The 20,479-nt window shown below is 34.7% G+C and overlaps 1 protein-coding gene across 6 annotated transcripts in view; it reads left to right on the forward strand.

Moving 5' to 3' along the window:
* The window catches only part of Gabra1 (gamma-aminobutyric acid type A receptor subunit alpha1), a 53,785-nt gene extending 33,679 nt beyond the window's left edge, over positions 1 to 20,106 (forward strand). For all 6 annotated transcript variants that reach the window (XM_051180924.1, XM_051180926.1, XM_051180927.1 and 3 more), the window contains exons 7-10: positions 2,708 to 2,851; positions 10,701 to 10,853; positions 15,957 to 16,159; positions 17,806 to 20,106. In XM_051180924.1, the coding sequence (XP_051036881.1) occupies positions 2,708 to 2,851; positions 10,701 to 10,853; positions 15,957 to 16,159; positions 17,806 to 18,117 (812 nt within the window). In that variant the 3' untranslated portion in view covers positions 18,118 to 20,106. The remainder of the gene's footprint in view (positions 1 to 2,707; positions 2,852 to 10,700; positions 10,854 to 15,956; positions 16,160 to 17,805) is intronic.
* Positions 20,107 to 20,479: the final 373 nt, after the last annotated feature.

A 20,479-nucleotide genomic window follows, 5' to 3' on the forward strand; every position in this document is an offset into this window, starting at 1 on the left:
TTAGTTTGTTTCAAAATGGCATGAGTTCTAGAATTAGGTTCCTCGACATTTACAGAACCAGCAGACTTCCTTGGCTTATGTGCAAAATGGACGTTTTTTTTTTCAAGAAGAAATATTTCAAATGATATGGAGCAGAATGAATAGCATTTTAAGCTTTTATCTGCCTTTCCCCACTAAATAGTGGCATGTTATGAAACAAGTATTTTTGGATCTGTGCCCCAGTTTACTGTCTATAAAGTATGGTAAAAGCATGTGGCCATTGAGGATTTTCCAAGAGGAACATTCAGTCAGTTGATACTATAAAAAATACAGTGTGTCTGCTTCAGTAAGAAAACAAATATTTGCTATGATCAGAAAAAAATATTTTCCAAAATTTCTTTACTTGGCACTATAAGTAATGTGATGCTTCTCTAACTTGTGTATTCTGTCCTATACTAAAAGTATTTTTAAAGTCGCATTTTATTGCCTTTCTCATTTACAAAATTGTTCTGCTTTGTATAATACTGAAACACCTCTGTCTTTTACCCACTGAAAATAACCACATGAAAATAAGGAAATGTTTAAAATCTGTGGGGGCAAATTCTAGATTATTTGTCTACCTCAGGATATATTAAAATATTTTCTCTCAAACTTCCATATAAGTTTTGTCAAGATATAGCAGGTAGAATTGACTCATAAATGATGATGGGGAAAACAGGGTGTCTCCCCATGAAGGGGAAGGAGGATATCAGTATTCCTGCCTCACTCCACTCAGAATAAGTGACATTCTAAGTTTTGTTTCAAAGTCAGAGTATGTTTTTGCAGATAGCATCATTTTCATGTAAAAGAAAACCATAATTCAAAACCTTACAATATTTTAGCTTGGACATATACATATTTGTACATAATTCTCAAGCCTGAGTCTGAAGGTCATATTGAACAGACCATGGACCCCAGACTAATACCTGGGAAACCAGCATAAAACAGACCCAGACCCCCTGAACGTGGGTCTCAATAAAGAAGTCTGGACAATCGATGGGACCTCTGACAGTGGAACCAAGCTATATCCCTGGTGCACGAGAGGAATTCTGGAGCACATTCCCCATGGAGGAATACTCCCTTAGTCTAGAGACAGGGGGTTGGAAGCTAGACCCTATACCAAATGACTTGACAGATTTTGATGATCCTTCCTGGAAGTTCTTCCCTCGCTGGGGAATGGATGGGGAATGGGACATAGCAGGGAGGTCTGGGGGGGGGGGGAGCACATGGGAGGGTGGGAGGGAGAGAAAACTGGGATCAATATTTAAAATAGAAAAAGAAAAAAATAGAATTCAATGAGCTCTATGCATTTTTATCTTTTGGGAGGGCTCATTTCTCCAAAACACAATTCAAATTATAGTTTATAACTGTTAGTATAAAGATGAATACATGCCAGTTTAGGTTATATTGATCTTAGATCTTAAATAAATTAAAACATTTTCATAGCCTTATGAGAGTGGTTTGGTCCCTGGGAGGGCTGCCAAATGTGACTAATGGATGAGTTGGCCATGGGCCAGTGAATCAAGCTTGTGTCATAAGGCCAACCTTTGTTGTCAGGCCCTCCCATCAAATAATCTAAAGCAGCTTGCTTTTCCTCATCTGATACTCCTTAAAATGTTAACATCATTGTGCATCTAAACAGAGGACAGCATTACAGTCCGTGTAAAGTAGATCTTCTGTGACTGCAAACAGAAATTCCGTGAAATCTTTTCTTCACTCCTGCCACTTTCTTTTCCTCCCTCCGTCTATCCTTTTTTCCTTCTCACTCCCCTCTTTCTTCATTTCTATTCACTCCTTTCTAATCTGAATGGATTAAGGGTTTAGGGGTCAGATCCTCAATGTGGGATATTTCTTGACTAACTTGGCTAATGAAAATGACTGAGAATGAAGGTTTTATAAAAAAAGGTACATTATCAGCATCTTCAGAATAAGCAATATGATTGTAAATATCTATGCAAATAATCATTTTAAAAAGGATGTCAGTGCAAACCTCTTCTCCAAAGCTTCTGAAGCAATACTTCTGCTGTTACTTTTCCATTTACTGTAAGCTTCCCATGGCTCAACATCATTGGTACCCAGGGTTGTCGGCTTTATTCTCACTTTCGGTCTCATGTTTTCTACTGTGGATATATTAATCTTTTTCAACTGAGTCAAGCCTTTGCCTGAAATAAAATAAACAAATAAACAACAACAGCATTGTCTATTGAACAAGTTATTTCTTATGATCCATCTTTTCTCTTTTGGTCTTACATTTATAAGGAGTATCTCCAAGTCATTTTCCATACCTAAATTAAGGCTACCTCCCTCCAATGCATCACCTATCAGTGCATGGCTATATTGCATTATTTTTGGAATTATATTTTAATTTGGTTGTGTCTTTGTGTCTCTGTTATGCTACTGCAAGTCACATAAAGCAAACAACCTTGTATATGTCTATTATTGCAACAGATGCACAGTGCTGTATCCTATGTATGTGCTTAACATGTCAGGAGTGAACAAATGATTGAAAGAAAACCTCAGAAAGATGTCTATTTATAGTACCAAGAAACTTAGTATGAGCTTTCATTTTTCTAGCTTGCCATCTGCAACAATGTGGTAGGAAATATGAAGCTGATGAAACAATCAGCTCATTAGGAGGAGCAAAGAGGCAGGAAGCATAACTATTCTCTTTTTTTTCTCTCTCTCTCAGATGCTTATACAAGAGCAGAAGTTGTCTATGAGTGGACCAGAGAGCCAGCTCGCTCAGTGGTAGTGGCAGAAGATGGGTCACGCTTAAACCAGTATGACCTTCTTGGACAAACAGTTGACTCTGGAATTGTTCAGTCCAGTACAGGTAGGTCCCATTTTGTTATTCTGAAGATAATTAAGTGAAAAGAAAAATGCATATTGAGAATGTAAGTATATATTAGTGAACTCTGGGCCTAAAATGATATATCTGTTTAGCTGCTGAAACATTTGTTAAGCTAATGATTATTTTTGCACACATCTTACAGAATTTTACTTTATTTAATGCACTTTAATTTGTGATTTTTAAACTGGGATTTATATATAAAATAAGATAAGTAAATAAATAAATAAATAAGAAAGAAAGAAAAATATGACCTAGTCATGTACAAAAACAGTGGTGCTAATTTTATCAAGAAACCACCAATAACAAAACCACCACCAATAAAAACAACAACAACAAAACCCTTCTGTTTTCCAATGGTATTTTGGGACCCTAAGAATGTTAACATTTTCAAGTAATATATCAATAGCTTAGTTTTTACATAAGATGTGTCTTTTGTTTGTTTAAAAACACCTGTCACTTCCTTAGGAGGTAAAATAGTTATGCTTCTTGTTTGATAAGATGAAGACCTGTCCTCTGTTTCATCCTTATTAGAACTGTAATAGCATGGTGGAAAGTCTGGGTCTCTACCATGAGGAGGATGGCAATAAACATCCTTTGTCTGTCACCAAAGCCCGGGAATGTTGGGCCAATTCTTTCTCTAGACAGAAATTTTTCCTAAGCAATCAGAATGGCAAGCTTGTCATTGAAGATGAGATAGTGATTGGGGATGTAGCTCAGTGTGAGTACATGTGCATATCATGAATCAGTGTCTGGGTTCTACCCTCACACCAAAAAAGACAACTACAAGTGGGGGTATAGCTCTAATATTAAACACTGAAGAATATCACACAGTAGATGCTCAAATTATTACACAATGCCTGTTGTTCCAGTCCTAAATTATTTTCTTTTCTTTTCCTCCTCCTTCTTTTCTTTTTCTCTTACAACATGTGCTGAAAAGATATCCAAATTATCTCTGTTTACTTCTTTAAAATAAATGTTATGATAAGTTAGGCATCATGATTGGCACAAGAGTATCAGTGATGCCACAGCACAGACCTTGCTCACATGGAAGGTGAATTATAGAGTGGATGAACACATAAACTGTAATTATCAAAATGGGTACTAAGTGCCATGTTGATGCTTTTGTGAAGGCAGAGATCAAGGCCATTTTCTTTATCCCTGTTATTTTCTGGAGTAACTATGGCAGAGGAGGCATTGAATAACTATTTTGAGTAAACAAGGTACAAATTAGCTTAGGTTACTTGAAAGGTTACTACAAGAGATAGTTTTTCATGTTGACAGTGTATACCTCTGTTGGAAAACAGTAGCAAATATTCTAGTTCCTATTTTTTATTATTATATACAGAGACACATTTAATCTTTTATGATGGGTAGATGTTAATATCAAGGAGACAATCCCATTGCAATAATTCAAATACAATAATGTATACAAGTCTGGAAGACCATTTGGAGGGCTGTTACCATGCTCTCTCTAGGTTGAGATACTATATCTTTAAACTTAATGGTTTTGTCAAATGACCTTGTGCTTCCTAAAGAGTCATGCCAACAAAAATCCCAGTTATTCAGAGAAAACATGATCAAAAAAGAAAAGAGGACTGAGGCAAGTAGATAAAAGGCCAAAACTTGGGTCACTGAGCTGGTCAAACCAATAGATGGGGCTTACTTGGAAAGTCATTCTGTAGTTGAACATTGAATATACCTGAACAGAAAAGTTGGTCCCCACTTATTATTAAATATTAGGGATTAGAGGGAATACAGAGAAAATTATCAAATAGAAGAGCACAGTGTGATGTACATCTTCAACACTGTAATATGAAACTAAATTTATATCCTCTGGGCTCACTTGAGCTCACCAAGAATCCATCTCTGAGAGTTTTAGAGAAAACCAAGAAAGGTTTCATGCAAGGTTGTCAATGCTATATTACATCTCATTGTGGAGGCCTGAAAATCTTAAGATAGATGACATTGAGTGCAATGACTTCCCTGTTCCTGCCAGACCTGAGAATGATGACACTAGAACACAAAACAACAGTACTAGATAGAAAAAAAAATCTTTGCCCACTTTAATATCCTTTGAGAGGCCTAATCTTTTACAAGATTAGGAAGTGGTATCCTGCTTGGCAGTAAATACACATCATGCAATCCCAGTGACACACTTCAGGTCCAATTATCGCTCTATCACTTTAATGATGTGAGAAAAATATTGGTAGCGATATTACCACAATATCTGAGACTTTAAGTCAGTGATTTTAGGTCATATCAAAGAACAACATCAGTATCCAGAATAGATTAAGAAAGTAATTCATGGAATGATTTTTAAATATTCAAGGATAGCTTGATGTTGAGATGTTTTCCAAAGCAAATTTGATCACAGGGCATGTTGGTAAGCTTTTTAAGCGAGTTGTTTCTTTTTAATTACTATCCTTTATTCTTAGAAAAAATGACTAAGAAAAATTACAGAATCACCTTTATTACATAAGGGGACTTTTCTAGGTTTTGTTTGAAAGATACCCTCCAAGGCTAACACCATCAGGAATCATCCTATCTGACTATGGATGAAAGTGTGATCAATATTCAGGGCTCCCATCTGTAAGGCCTCCTGCATGATCTCCAGAGAAGGTGCTTTCCTGGTCAACTAATTCGTATTTCAAATGAGAGAAACAATGTAGTTAGGCTAAGAGTTCTATTATTCATTCGTGCTTTCTTATTTCCATGGAATGTGGAAAACAATTCATATGGACCCAATGTTCAATAATATTTTACAACTAGACTGTGGGTTGATTTCCCAAGCCAGAAAGAATATATATCTACTGCTCTATCTTTACACTGTAAGTCTACATAAGATTTAGGATTATATATACTCTCAAACACACTGTTAAATTGTATCCTCAGATCATTCTAGGGAATAAGCTGCTTCAATAGTGTTCTATGATGTAGACAAATGGTACAGTGAAACCTAAGCCAACTAACCAAGGCGTTTAACAAACATTTGAGAAAGCCTCCTCTAAACCAACTCCAAATGCCAATTTTCCAAATTATACCCAGTTTATTTCTTGCATTCTCCTTATTCTGTAATATATCAGGAATTTTGTCTTGTCTAATTTATAAGCTTCCCTCAGGGTTAGATGATCTCTGAGGCTATTTAACTTACAATTCTTCTACACTGTTAATTTGATATGCTTAGTACATACACACTTTGTGTCTAGACTTTCAATACACATTAAAGTATGGGTTCTTACTTTTTGTTTTCTTTCATTTTTAAATTATTACATTTTGATGCTGATATTTCTGCCACTTCTGTTCATTATTTGAAAGTTTTGGGACAATGCTCTTTAGATTTTATTTAATTCGACATGCTTTCAAAAGAGTGGAAGGCCTCCTATTCTTTCCCATTCTCTCAGGAAAATGCATTGTTTATAATACAAAATAATGTCAAATAGTAACTTCTGGAACCATATTCTTTACAGACTCTTCACAAAAATATGTCACAGTGCAAATGACAAAAGATTATATATATATATATATATATATATATATATATATATATATATATATTCATCTTCCTGACATTTTGTGAAAGATGTGATTCTTTTTTTACCTTTAAGCTGATGACATTTTTCAGGCCACAGTAGACTAAATAGTTAGGAATAATAAAGTGTACCCTTGGGATGGTAAAGCAGCATCAACATGCCTACACAGGGTGGATTTTAACAAAGGTCTCAGAAAATTGAGTTTTTGTCCTACATGGATCTCTTGCTTTTCTTTCTATTGACCTTGAAGACATCATCACCAATATAAATATATATATATATATATATATATTTATATGTATATATCTATATATAGGTATCAAAATGAAACTAATTAAGATTGTATATAGCATTCAAAATGGAGATTTTAAAATACAAACATAGTTTTCTTAATGAATATAAACAACAGCTGTGACTAAAGTACTTAGTAAGTGTTCAATATATGAAAGTTGTCTCTGATATCAATTGATGAATGCAGGAACATTTTTCTTCTGTGGCACTGATGCACCCTTTTTGTCAATATTTCTCCCAGTTCTGAAATGGGCAAAGAGTGAAGAAAATGGAGAAAGTAACTAAAACTTATTTTAGTGTTCCTATGTAATGTACTGTTAGAGAAGTTATTCTCCATTCAGTTACATGGTAGTTATACTATTGTACAGACAGGAAAACTGAGAGTAAGAAACTCTACATGAGTTGCCCATAGGTACACAACTAGAAAATAGATCTGAGTATTAAACTCAAATAAACACATTGCCTTCCTAGGCTAATAAAATTTCCCCTTAGGATATTTCTTGCTATCCTGCTGAGGACCTGGTACTTTGGGCTTTTCTCAATCAATTGATGAACAAAATGTTCAGCAACAGATGTCAAAATGAGTTAGTTTGCTTGGCTAAGGTACGGAGATGTTAAGATGTATGCAAAGGCATGAGTCTGTATTGCAGATTAAATCTGTATTGTAGAGACCTTTGAATACAGGGAAGAAATTATTCCTTACTGTGTATAATTCAGACTATCTCTATCCTCATTCCAGGGAAGGATGTGTCACCTAATATTGTTATCTACTGGTTATCTTAACAGATGCTTAGCTACACAAACTCAGTGGCTTCTTTTTCAAATAATCCAAATAAATTAGAAATATAAATTGATAACAGAGAATTGATGTGGCTAGCACCAGGAAGAACAAAATGTTCTTGAAGTTTGTTTCTCCTTTAGTTTTACAGAGAAGATAAAATGAAAGCCAGGAAATAGTTGCAAGTTAATTTGCTGGTGATAATCTGAGTTTAACTGTTGGGACATATTAAATTTCCTCTGGGAGGCAAGTTCTTCCTCCTTTGAACCAGAGTTTTAGCTCCTCCCTCCTCCAGGATAGTATTATTTGGTAAATTTAATTCTGTTTAGGATTCCTGTTTTTGATGAAATCTAGAGATAAAGCTAAGTAATAAGCAATGCACAAGATAGACTTAAAGACAAACAAACATTTGGTCCCAAATGCCGATTGTAAATTTGAGAAACTTGGATATAGATAACAGTATATATTAGATTTCTGCTGTTATGAAAAAAATACTCAAAGAAAATAAATAAATTGGAAAAAAGTATGCATTGGTTCAGTATTTTACATATGTTTATCCATGAGTGGATAGTTCCATTGGTTTGAGGCACATTACATAGTTGAATACATGGCATCAAGCCCAAGACAGATCAAATCTGCTGAGCTAAAGAAGTTTGGAGTCTCAGAACAAGAGGGACTTGTTATTGAAATCCTCAGGAGTGTTACTAATATAAGTACACCTTCAAGTACTGAAAAAGCAACCAGTCTAATGCCTGTAATAGGACAACAGCAAAATCATTCTAAGACAGGGTTGTGCAGTTGTGCATATTTACATACTTGGGCTTCTACTTTCTTGGCCACTGGGTTGTTTAACTTACATTCATAGTAGATCTTTACATCTTAGCATCCAGTCATTTCCCATTTTCAGAAACACCCTTTCTGACACTTCTAGTAGTGTGCTATATCATTCCGCTCAAGTTGGCTACTAAGATTAATCATCTCAATGGTAATATTTTTTAGATATTTTCAGTAGGAAGGATGTTATAATCACAAGTAAAAGTTCCCTGTACATTTAAAGACAAGAAAAAAACTAGAGTTAGGTACCACTGGCATGTAAGACAGCTAACACATTATTGTAATTAGTGTACAAAAGAGATGATGGGAGATGTCATTCTGTAAATATGTTTATCTTATTGGTTGACCAATAAAACGCTGTGGCCAATAGAGCAGGAAGATGGGCTGGTCTAGGAGATGAGAATTCTGGGAAGTGTAGGGAGAGGAATCATCTTGTGAGTTCGGGGAAGAGAGAACTTGAGTGAGGCATCTCTGGTAAGATAAGACCATGTGGAAATACATAGATTAATAGAAATGGGTTAGTAATTAAGGCAGAGCTAGCCAATAAGAAGCCCAAGCCATCAGCCAACAGTTTCATAATTAATATAGCATCTGTTTGCTTCTTTGGGGCTTCAGGAGGCTGGGACCAGGCTGATGGAAAAGAATGCTCATAACAAAGAGGAGGAAGAAAGATAAAAGATGCTGCAGAGGTGAATCAAATGTAGTGATAGAATCCTCTCCTTCTAAATCACCATTTAACATGAGAAGTCTAATATAATATATTATTATTGGCAATGATTATACAGATATGTGATGGCCAATCTTTTGAGGGAAATAACTTAGCATGATTTTTTTTCTGACTAAGTAACTCAGGCTGGACTACAACTCTCTGTCCTCAAGTATTGGATTGTCAGATACAAACTATGCTAGGTGAACTGCAATGTGAATTTTAAACATACTTGTTGATGGAACATGACAATCTATTATTTGTCGTCTTTGAATCCTAGATTAGATGTTTTTATCTTTAGAAGTTTCTTTGCAAAATTGTCAGGGATTTTCATACTCCCACAAAGCCAGTGAGAAGAAATACGTTGGGTAATCTTTTCAACCAAGACAGATTAAAGGAGGGACCTGAGGAGAAGCACACCTTATTTACTTAAGAATAAAAAGGAAACAGAACTCAGCAATTTATACAGGAAATAATGAGTTATTCAAAGAACCCAAAGCAAAAATAATAAATGAAGAAAATTAAGTAAGAGATGGTTGTGAGAATGTGTTGTGAAGGAAGGAGATCCACTACTGAGTTCTATGAATGGGGTGAGCAGCTATGTATGTGACTGATGAACACTGATCCATGAAATTTGGGCTATGGAGGAGTTGTGGTCACATACAGGACTTGAAGTCAGATGCCTAGGGTTTGTTGTTAAATGAGAAATCAAGTACTTGGAAGAAGGGGACTGGTAAGGAACACTTCTAAGTTGTATGAGGAATTTTTATTCTGAACATACCTATTTCCTCATGGATTCATCCACATATAGATTCTATCTGAATCAGGCTAAACATTTTGAAGATTTGCAGTTGAATGAGGTGTAACATGAAGAAATGTCCACCCTTCTGTAGTTTGTGATATGTAGCTACTCTTTCAGTCCAATAGCATCGTTTCCCAGGCCAGCCTAGAGATGGAAACAAACTACAAGGGTGGTTATAGAGCTGTATGAGCAGTGTAGCTAGGGAACTTTCCTTGCATGTGGGATGTCCTGGGTTCCATTCCCAGTACTAAAAATAAATAAATAAATGGAAAGAAAAGTGTTGCTATCAGTATAGATTTTCTTCTAAATTTAAAGAATGCTTTATATACCTGAATGATATTTGTGACTTATGTCTTCCAAAATATTAACAGCTGATTCTTGTAAATAAATTTTGAGAAACCTTGGAGTTTAGCTAGCTGTTAATTATTTTTTATTTCTGACCAATTTCCATCACTAATCTGAGGTCCAAGGAAGTTTTGGAACTAAAATTTAGCTGCCCCAACCTTCATAATAAAGCATGTTCAGTTGACAGTCTAAATCTGTTTTGCAAAGTCACAGTTGAAACCAAGTCTGGTTTTGTTTGTTGGGCTCACTAGATTTAGAACATCACTTTAAGGATCAATCTGGAGATATAAACTCAATTTTATTCCTTAGCTATATGATTCAGCAATGGTAAAAGGAAGGAATCCCAAGATTCCAATAGCTCATATTATCCTCAGATAGAATGTTTCTTTTCTCTCTTAAACAAAGGCCTTGTCCTCTAGCATATAGATGTCATGTGGAAGACAAGATGTGACTAACCTCTAGAACTTTGCTTCCTTTGAAACCCTAGGGAAAAACATCTTTTCAGTGGCAAATTATTCAAACTCACTGTCAATTTCACCCTGTAGGAGAATATGTGGTTATGACTACCCATTTTCACTTGAAGAGGAAAATTGGCTACTTTGTTATCCAAACTTATCTGCCATGCATAATGACAGTTATTCTCTCACAAGTCTCCTTCTGGCTGAACAGAGAGTCGGTACCAGCAAGAACTGTCTTTGGTAAGTGGCAATCAATATATGATTGTACTAGTCTAGAGGGCAGCTATTCCATTATTGTGACATTTCAAAGAGAAGGAACAAAATGCCACTGTATTTTCAAAACTGAACTTTGTATTATAACAAGTTTTGAAGAATTACCATTTCTATCATGCTATGGTTTAAAAACCAGTGTCTTTATATAGAATATTGTTTGTTAATACAAGTACAATGCCTTGATATAAATTTAATTTGATGTTTTGTCATACATGACAGTGAAACAGTTATCAAAAGCACATACTAGATAGAAATATAATAACCTAAATTTTAAATCATATATAGCATATGAGTTTTGAGAATCTTAAAATGTAGCAAGACATTGCTTTCTTAGGTTGTTGAAACCAGGATTACCTTAAGTAGGAAGAGGTCATTAGTGAACCTAGCAATAGATAGATACTTCCTTTTACCTCTCAAGTGCATTCCTAAAGAGTTAGAAACAGACTCTTTTTTATTGGGCTCTCTAAAATAATCTGAACATTGCAAGTAAAGTCAAGGCAATAGAAAATTATTTGAACAGTGGACACCCTTGTATAATGTGAAAACTGACCTACTGACACATCATTTTAGAGTGCACATTTTATAGAAAGGAGTGTTTCCTGACTGAATCCCAGTCACAATATCTCAACTGCACTTTTCAAAATGGTGAAAATAATATTTGTGACAGTAAACTTATCAGTTCACTTAATCACTGAGTTTTTTGAAATGCACCAAGTTATGACTCTGTTCTGAAAATAAAATGAGATACTAAATTACTTGTACACTAATCACCTTCATGAAATAAGGATCATAAAGTTATGAATAGTTTTTATGTTATTTTATAGTAGTTGTTTTCAGTGCGATTCACCATATCATATTACTTAAACCTAAAACGTCTTAGACATTTTTGTCATGAACATCTTATTAACTTGAAACCAAATTGACACAAGCTTAAATTATTTATCTCAGGTTAAGAGCTACTAGGTGAGGTTCTGAGGAATCATTATAAGGTGTAAGCTCCAGATTTCTTGTACTTAGTGGTGGCACATAGCCCTCATCTTTTTTCCACCCTGCTACATTAAACTGGTACAAAATGGGTTCACTTTGGTCTATGCCATTCATTTGGAAATAATAACTTCATTCTCATTGGTGGAAGGCATATTCATTCAAGCTTCTACAAGCAACAGTTATGTACCTGCTGTGTTGAAGGCAACATGTTACATACCGAAAACCTTTTAAATGTTTGCAAATCAGTTCATATGCAGAGATTCTGACATCCCTACTACTCATGGTGTTCAAAGAATAACATGTCAGTTCTCTCAAAAAGAGATGCTGACTGTGTCCCATCTACTCAGAAGTGTCTTGTTTTCCTAACTTAGTAATGCTTTCAGGTAAAAAAAAAAAAAAAAAAAAATACCTATCTATTTTGTGATCTTCTGACAACAACTTAAGGACACAACTAAATTAATCTGCAAAATGATTTCCAGCTACAGAGTAAATGATCAGTGACTATCAGATTCATTTTATTTTGTATACATTTTTCAGTGTTAACAACCACTGAATAACTAAAGACTGACCTCTTGAGAGATGCTTGCCTCTGTATGCTCATCCCATCCGAGCCCTCATTACACCAGGAAATAAACATTGTATTAAACACATTGTTTAGGTTTTGGGTTTTGTTTTATTTCAAAAGAATGAAACCAGTACTATATTGAAAAGGTTATTTTTCCTACCCTTTTCTTCTCTTGTTCCAGTCAAGATTATCCTTTTTAGTTGGAAATTCGCCAAATCATTTCAGTGTTTTATGAGTCTACAACATTGTTTATAACATTTTCAATGATATTGTACCACAACAACCAATGACCTTTTGGTGAACATAAGAGTATAAGTGTAAACTCAGCTATAGCAAGTATTTCTGTGTGCAAAGTCATATATTTATGGTGTTTATGTTCAATAAAAACCACAAGTACATTTTTCCTAGCCCTTTAGCCCTTTAACATTTATTCAGTACATGTTTCTATTCTTTTTAGCCTGAACTTAGCACGTTCCTCTGTGCTCCATGGATGCCTAAGCACTTCCCCAATAAGTAAAGAAATAAAAAAAAAGAAAAATAATATCACTACAGTTTGATACAAAGCAATCCAAAATGAGGCAAAGCTGGTCTACTTTATGACCTGAATATATGATCTTTCTTTTTTTTTTTTTTTTTTTTTTTGATCCTATGTGCTCTTATTTGCAGGCAATGCCGTGTAAATTTGCTGCCAAAAAAATTCAAGCTTTAGGTTTAACTTACCCAGTTACAACTATATAATATTGGCCTTTTTTATTCATTTTTCTGAGTTCCTACTTCTAGTCAAATTCAAGTACAAGGAAGGAAAAACAATGTTCAAATGGATCCACAGTAAAGGTAAAATGTATTAATCATCAGGCTTAACTCTTGGAATTTAATAGCCACACAACACATTTTTGTTATTTTCCATTTTAAAGTGGCAGAGATTTCACACAACACACACACACACACACACACACACACACACACCTCTTAAACTATTCTTTATTATTCTTAGTTTACAGAGGTTTAGGGGTAACATAATTTCCAGATTATACTTGATATTTGCATATCCAAACTGATATGGTAGTAATGATACGTAAAATAGAACAAAGAAATTTTTCTTCATAGTCATTAGTGTTTTCCTTAATCCATTGGCTAAGAATTAAATATTTTTTATATTATCTTATTTATTACTCCCAATAACACTGTGAGCTAGAGTTAATAAAATCAATTAGCAAAGAAGAAATTAAAAGCAACAATCCAGAAGCCTGAGATTGTGGGGAAATTGTCCCAAGGTCATTCAGCAATTATAGAGTTGGGATTTGGAATTGGGCTGCTCTGTTCTCCAATTACTGAGTTTTAATTACCTTGCTATCTGCTCTAGTTAATATTGATATGTAAATCTGGGGGCAGTTTTCCAGCTAATATTCTCTAGGTTGGTTATGTAATAAGGATCTTGCCCTAGAATCTTCTGAACCCTGTACCATCCAAACTTAATATAAATATATTTCTTATAATCCTAACCATGTGTTGAAAGAATATCATTTAATAGATGTTATATGGTATTTCTCCTTAATTATGCCATTTCCTAGTGTAGTTAAAAGACCATATACCTTGATATTCCTGGTAAACCTAAGAATATGTGTTGGTTTCAAACAGATTACAAAAACTTTCTGACAGCTGTGTAGCCCAGCTGATTTTCTAAAACTGTGAACAGGAGGACTCAATGCCAGATCTGAATCATGGATTGACAACTCCTTCCTTGGCCATGCATTAGTAATCATCTTCACATTGTTAAATGTAATCCTCACAATACTGTTGTGAGTGACTGTGCAAAGCCTGTCCTGTCTGAGAATTTCAGTGATGGCATGGACAGTAGAGAGATGGAAGATGTAATTAGCCATCTTTTTTTTTTTTTTTAGAAATATTTTTTTTAATTTTATTTTAGTTTGTATTTGAGCATTGGAGATTTTGTTCAATGGTAGTGATGCTCAAGTATAGTTTTGTTCTTAGTGTTACTTTTATTAATCGATTTAAACCATTTATTTACCAATTAAAAACTGGACAGTCCTATATTTTTTAGAGAGCCTGACTACTCCAGGCAGCAGGGCAATGTGTGAAAATCTGAAAAACAGTCTTCGAAGGTTTTGTCTTTCAGATATTTTCTCTCCTGGTGCATGTAATTTTATCAATTTGTTGTTTACCATGTCCTTGTTTTAACAGAAATATATGCTGAGAGAAAAGGTTCATAGTCCCATGACAGTGGAGTTGGGATGAGGTTAGCAGTCAGCGTGTGACAGAGATTTTCACATATAAGGAATCCTGTGTACCTTATGGGAGTACCAATTGATGAAACCTGATAGAAATTGGAGGCTGAGAAAGGACAGCAGAGAAATGACATGATTTCTGGATTCACTACCACATATCTCAGAATTTTGCAAATTAGCCACCTTACAGCATAGTGGCTGAGGCTTGTGAATTAATTTACTAGGGTGCTAATGTCTCACCAGTCCCTGTAGTAGCTCAAGGTTGCCTGCTGATGACCTCTGATCCTTTTGGGCAGGACTGCTTTGAATTATTTTTAAACATTTGTGAATTTTCTAAAGGAGTCTCAAAGCATCAAAACCCAGGAAACTGAACCAGTACGGTATGTTTCCTATGGTAGTTCAATCAACAGTAAAGGGTATCATTACCTACACTCTGTCTCTTTGAAATATCTAAATTAATAAAAAGAACCAACTTAATAAACTGGTTTGACTTTGAGGATAGGTCACTTAAATCCTTGGAGTTTGGAGTACAGAGTAGAGAAGATGAGACAATATTAGGTGTGGAAAAAAGAAAAAAGAAAAGACTATGGACATTTGAATTAGGTTTATTTTAAAGATGAATTTTGCTTCCACTTAGCCATTTGAATTTAGTCAAGATATAAAAAAATCCACATGCAAATATGTGTACATATGTATTTTACTCATATTAACTTTTACATAACTTGCTATACATTTATGCATACGCATGTTGCTTCCATAAAATGAGTACTCTTTTGAATGAGAAGTAGTATAGGAGAAAAATTACAAAGGTGGTAAAAAATCGTTCCCCAGATTCTTATTTATCTTTCTGCTATCAAGGTCTAATGGAGTTTCAGCTTTCTACATTTGGGACAAAAACTATTAAACAACACTGTAGACATTCCTGGAGTATCACAGGCAGTAGATATCTAAGATTACTGTGTCAAGAGGTGGGTGCCCTGAATAATATCCTACTCAGACTATACATACACAGACAAAATTTAAAGAGGTTTTAAAAAAGATTCTCAATTAGCAGAGTAGTTTATCTATTTCCTAGAACCCTTGGTATTGCTGTGCTGTTGACCTCAGACTATATTGCTACATCATGACTCCTCCACCGCAAGTCAAATTAAGTGAATCCCAATCAGAATACTATGCTGCTGGTATCCTTTGATCAAGTGAACCAGCTTAGGCCTGCTCTTAAGAAATTTTCTGCAATGACCCAGCATATTGACTTAATTTCTCTTCTTACAGGAGTGACTACTGTTCTGACGATGACAACCTTGAGTATAAGTGCCAGAAATTCCCTCCCGAAGGTGGCTTATGCAACAGCTATGGACTGGTTTATTGCTGTGTGCTATGCCTTTGTTTTCTCAGCTTTGATTGAGTTTGCCACAGTAAACTATTTCACCAAGAGAGGCTATGCGTGGGATGGAAAAAGTGTGGTTCCAGAAAAGGTAAATACTACACTGGCTCTTTGTTATATCAGGATTTTGAGGCCTTAAGCCTTTTAGATGGAATATATTCTTTTTTTTTTTTTTTTTTTTTTTTTTTTTAGGCTGTAAATAAGGAACTACACTGGATCAATTATTTTGTTATTGTTCATGGTGGAGATTGCCTGATTGAACTGATGTGCAGGTTGAGAATAAGTGAAAGAAGGAGAGTCATTCAAAGATAAAAATCTTTTCTCAAATGAGCCTTCTGTAGTTTCAAATATGTTTTTTTTTAAATTCTGTTTGCTTTTTTAAACAAACAAAACCAAAACCTGATATCAAATTTAAAGCAAATCCATTAACTTCTTAGTCTTCTATTTTTTATAATTAAACAAAGCATAGCCCTCTGATTTCTGAGATTAATTATTTGCATGTTTAGTTGGGTTACATTTGAAAAATAACTACCTTCGGCTTTCATTGAAGTTAAGAGTCGGCATACCTTCCCTATCCCAAAACAGAGATTTCCTTGATTTAATGTGCCCCAAAACAATGAGAAACCCTCTCCTATAGCCGCTGCCTTATGAAAATGTTGCAATTAACAAATGTGAAGCACACAGTCCACTTAGCAATTTCTAGTAACCTTATTTTAAAAGTAAAAATAGCAGGGCACTTTGGCATTACATACCTTTAATTCCAGCAATTGAGAGGCAGAAGCAGGTGGTTCTCTATGAGTTCAAGGTGAACAAAAACTGTATAGTGATACCCTACCTCAGAAAAGCAATAATAATAATAACAATAACACATGAACAAAGTTAAATAATCAATAATCATAATGGTGAATTTATTTATTTCCAATATATACAGTATAGAAAACATTACTGGTTTTGTTGTTGAAACCAATCGAGGAATTGCACCATATTATATCTTTATTTATACAAGTCATCAATCCCATACATTTTGTTGTCTATAGTACAACTCAAGTAGGTCTAGATCCATTTCAAGTGCTCATTATCTACACAGGTTTAATAACAAACATGTGCAACATCACTAAAAAAAAAAAGGCCACTGATTAGGAAAATCTCCTGATGGAAGACCTATGAAGCAGCCAATATGGCAGATAGTTACCTGCTAGTGATTCTGAATTTGTGGCTGGTAACAACCTTGAGTGTTACTTTCATGTAATCTGGGCTCTTTACAAGACTGTGATTACCTGGAAGTTAATCCTCATATATCTGAGGCCTCAACTGGCTGTAAGGGAGTGTAGCATTCTACCAACTCTCAGGGTGTTCTCTAGTCTGTTCTGTACTTCTTTTTCCTCCAGGATGTATCTGGAAGGTGAAATCTCAGATTGAAAATGTTTTGAGTCCAGTATCCCAAATTTGCATAACAACACTTCTATAATCCCAAGTTCTTTTTTCCTTTTTTTTTTTTTTTTTTTTTTTTTTTTTTTTTTTTGTGCATTTAACGGGTGAAGAAACAGATTCCACCTCTTCATCTAAATGGTTACAAACACATCTGGCTTTTCAAATGATCACAGTATGTGAGTCATCAATTACAGATTTCAGATTTTTAAATCAAGCAAACATTTTGGTTTTGCAGCAAGTGCTGTTTTGCTCAGAAACTTACAATGTTGTTTCTCGCCATTAAATAATGTACGTTTTCTTCTCCAGCCAAAGAAAGTGAAGGATCCTCTCATTAAGAAAAACAACACATATGCTCCAACAGCCACCAGCTACACCCCTAACTTGGCCAGGGGTGATCCTGGTTTGGCAACTATTGCTAAAAGTGCGACCATAGAACCAAAAGAAGTGAAGCCTGAGACAAAACCACCAGAACCCAAGAAAACTTTTAACAGCGTCAGCAAAATCGACCGACTGTCAAGAATAGCCTTCCCGCTGCTATTTGGAATCTTCAACTTGGTCTATTGGGCCACGTATTTAAACAGAGAGCCTCAGCTAAAAGCCCCCACACCGCACCAATAAGTTCTTGTAGTCTCATTCGGTTGTTGAGTCCTCTGCACCGAGAATCGCTTTCTGTTCTCAACGCAGTGATTCCTATCTGCTTTACTGCCTCTGTCTTAAAGAATCTGAAGGTTTCCTTATTTCCATATTTTATATAAGAACAAGAGACCCCTGTCTGACAGTTCAGAGCAGAGCAGAGTTTTCAGCTTGGAGACAGGATTCTGAGAGGAAGCCAGGGAGCATAATCATGCCAAAAGGAGACAGGCATGAGAGGAAGGGGGAGGGGAAGAAGGTCCAAAGTTAGGACAAAAAATAGAAGAAAACAGAGCTTACTATAACCACAGAGTCATTTGTAGATATATATTTCCAAATATTCTCAAATATATATACATATGTCAAAATATTTTTGTGTGGAGGTGTTTAAAAAGGATAAACTGCAAATGTTTAATGAACTTTAGATCTGTGTCTTTATTGCACATATGATGGTGTGCTTATGTTTTTATTTGTTTTATGTTTGAAGCTGATATATATTTAATGTTTTGTTTGTCACACTAAAACTTCCCTAGTCTTTCTCGTTTTAAATCTCACTACATAATATTTTGTTGTTAAATGCTGTTTTAGAATTCATGGAAGTCTAACAGGGTAAGATGCGGCTGTCAACAAAGCACTCTGAATCCAGTGGAAAGAAACCCTTTCAACAGGCTACATCATTGTCATCTGAACTTTTACCAATAGACTATGGACATCTGCCAGCCTAACTCAGATGTACTTGGTAGAAGAGGAAATAAATAAATTAATTGAATAATTTAAAAACTATCCTCCCTTTCACTCTTATTCCCAGATACCCCATTCATCCAAGAGTCACTCTATTCTTATGATGAAGATTTTTCAGAAGGGCAAAACTATTTTGCAAGCTCTAGAATTGTTGAATGTATTCTTTTATATAACTACATCAAAAGCTTTAGACTGAAATTTATGACTAGCCAACAAAAAATAGAATATATAAATTATATATGTAAATATTCAGCATGAGATTGTACATTAAATTTTTTTTAAAGTTCTGTTCTTAAAATATCATCACGGAATCTCCACTTTTAGCTGTTAGAATGTTGTTAAATGCTATGGAAATACATTTAGAGCCTGCATTTAAGAACAGAACAGCCTGTAGGAGACAGATGCCACTTAAAACATATTGAGTATGAAATCCAATTATATAGAGAACGCTCATAACTTTACTGTTGCCCTATGTTCAATAGAAGATCAGTTGCTATCTGCTAGAGTTCTGTTATAAAATATTTTCCCTATGTTAGGCTATTGTGATAAAGAAAAAAAATAGGGAACAGTAGTTGGAGCTAGAAAACCACCTGTATATTATTTCTCTATTTGCTGATACCAACTGTTTCAATAAGTGCTGTACCATATGTAGCATCCAATATAAAATACATGAAAGAATGTACAGGAACTAGCTTTTATTGTGTAATATTATTACATTTCATTTATACTGCAGCAATATATTTGTAGGTATACTATGTAAGGGCTTTAAATAAAAGAGGTCCATTAATATTCCTTATAAAAATTCTAGCCTTTCATTACTGCCCAGATGTTTTAGAAGTAAATATTTATGAAGAAGGTATTTTTGAAGTCTCCTTTTGTCTGATAGATTTTCACAGATATTTAACTTTAGTGTTCAGATTCCACAGATCATGGTCTAGTCATATTTATAAGACCATGACATAAACCTTTAAGCATAATTGCCAAATGGGACAATTAGAATTCATACCTGATTTTTGAGTGATGTTTTTCTCAAAAAGCTGCTATCCAATGATGTTGGAAAACACACTGCTTGTGTTTCCCTAAAGATGACAATTCTATGGTTTCATTTTAAATGTGCTTCATTGTTTGATTTGGTCCTGCCTAAATTTCATAAGCTACGCCAAAAATGGCTGAACCAAGGACATTTTGTGTATAGATATGTATAGAAAATAAAATAAATTATGGCTCTAACATCTATTTGTGTTGCTGTTATCTTGTTATTTTCCCGACGTTAACCTAACATGTTTAGTGCAAGCATTTTATCTTCCAGACTCCTTCTGCCTAGTTTTGGGTCTGTATCTTGTTCATTAGATGTGAATATCTCTTTATTAGTCTGCTTAATGCTTTGCAATGATTGCATTGCCATCATTTCTTAGTTTGTTAGTACATGTATTATTCTATTGTGTAAACTGATTGCAAACTTATAAAAGAGGAATTATTCTATGTAGCTTTACAACAGTGCTTTGCTAAACCATGTAATACTAGTTAAGTCTTCCTTGAAAAATAAAGATACACTCTTATAGAGGGCAGTTCCTGTTGACTCCCAGGACTATTTTTAAAAGATGACACT

The sequence above is a fragment of the Phodopus roborovskii genome, unplaced genomic scaffold (assembly GCF_943737965.1).
Source record: "Phodopus roborovskii unplaced genomic scaffold, PHOROB, whole genome shotgun sequence".
Lineage (NCBI taxonomy): Eukaryota > Metazoa > Chordata > Mammalia > Rodentia > Cricetidae > Phodopus > Phodopus roborovskii.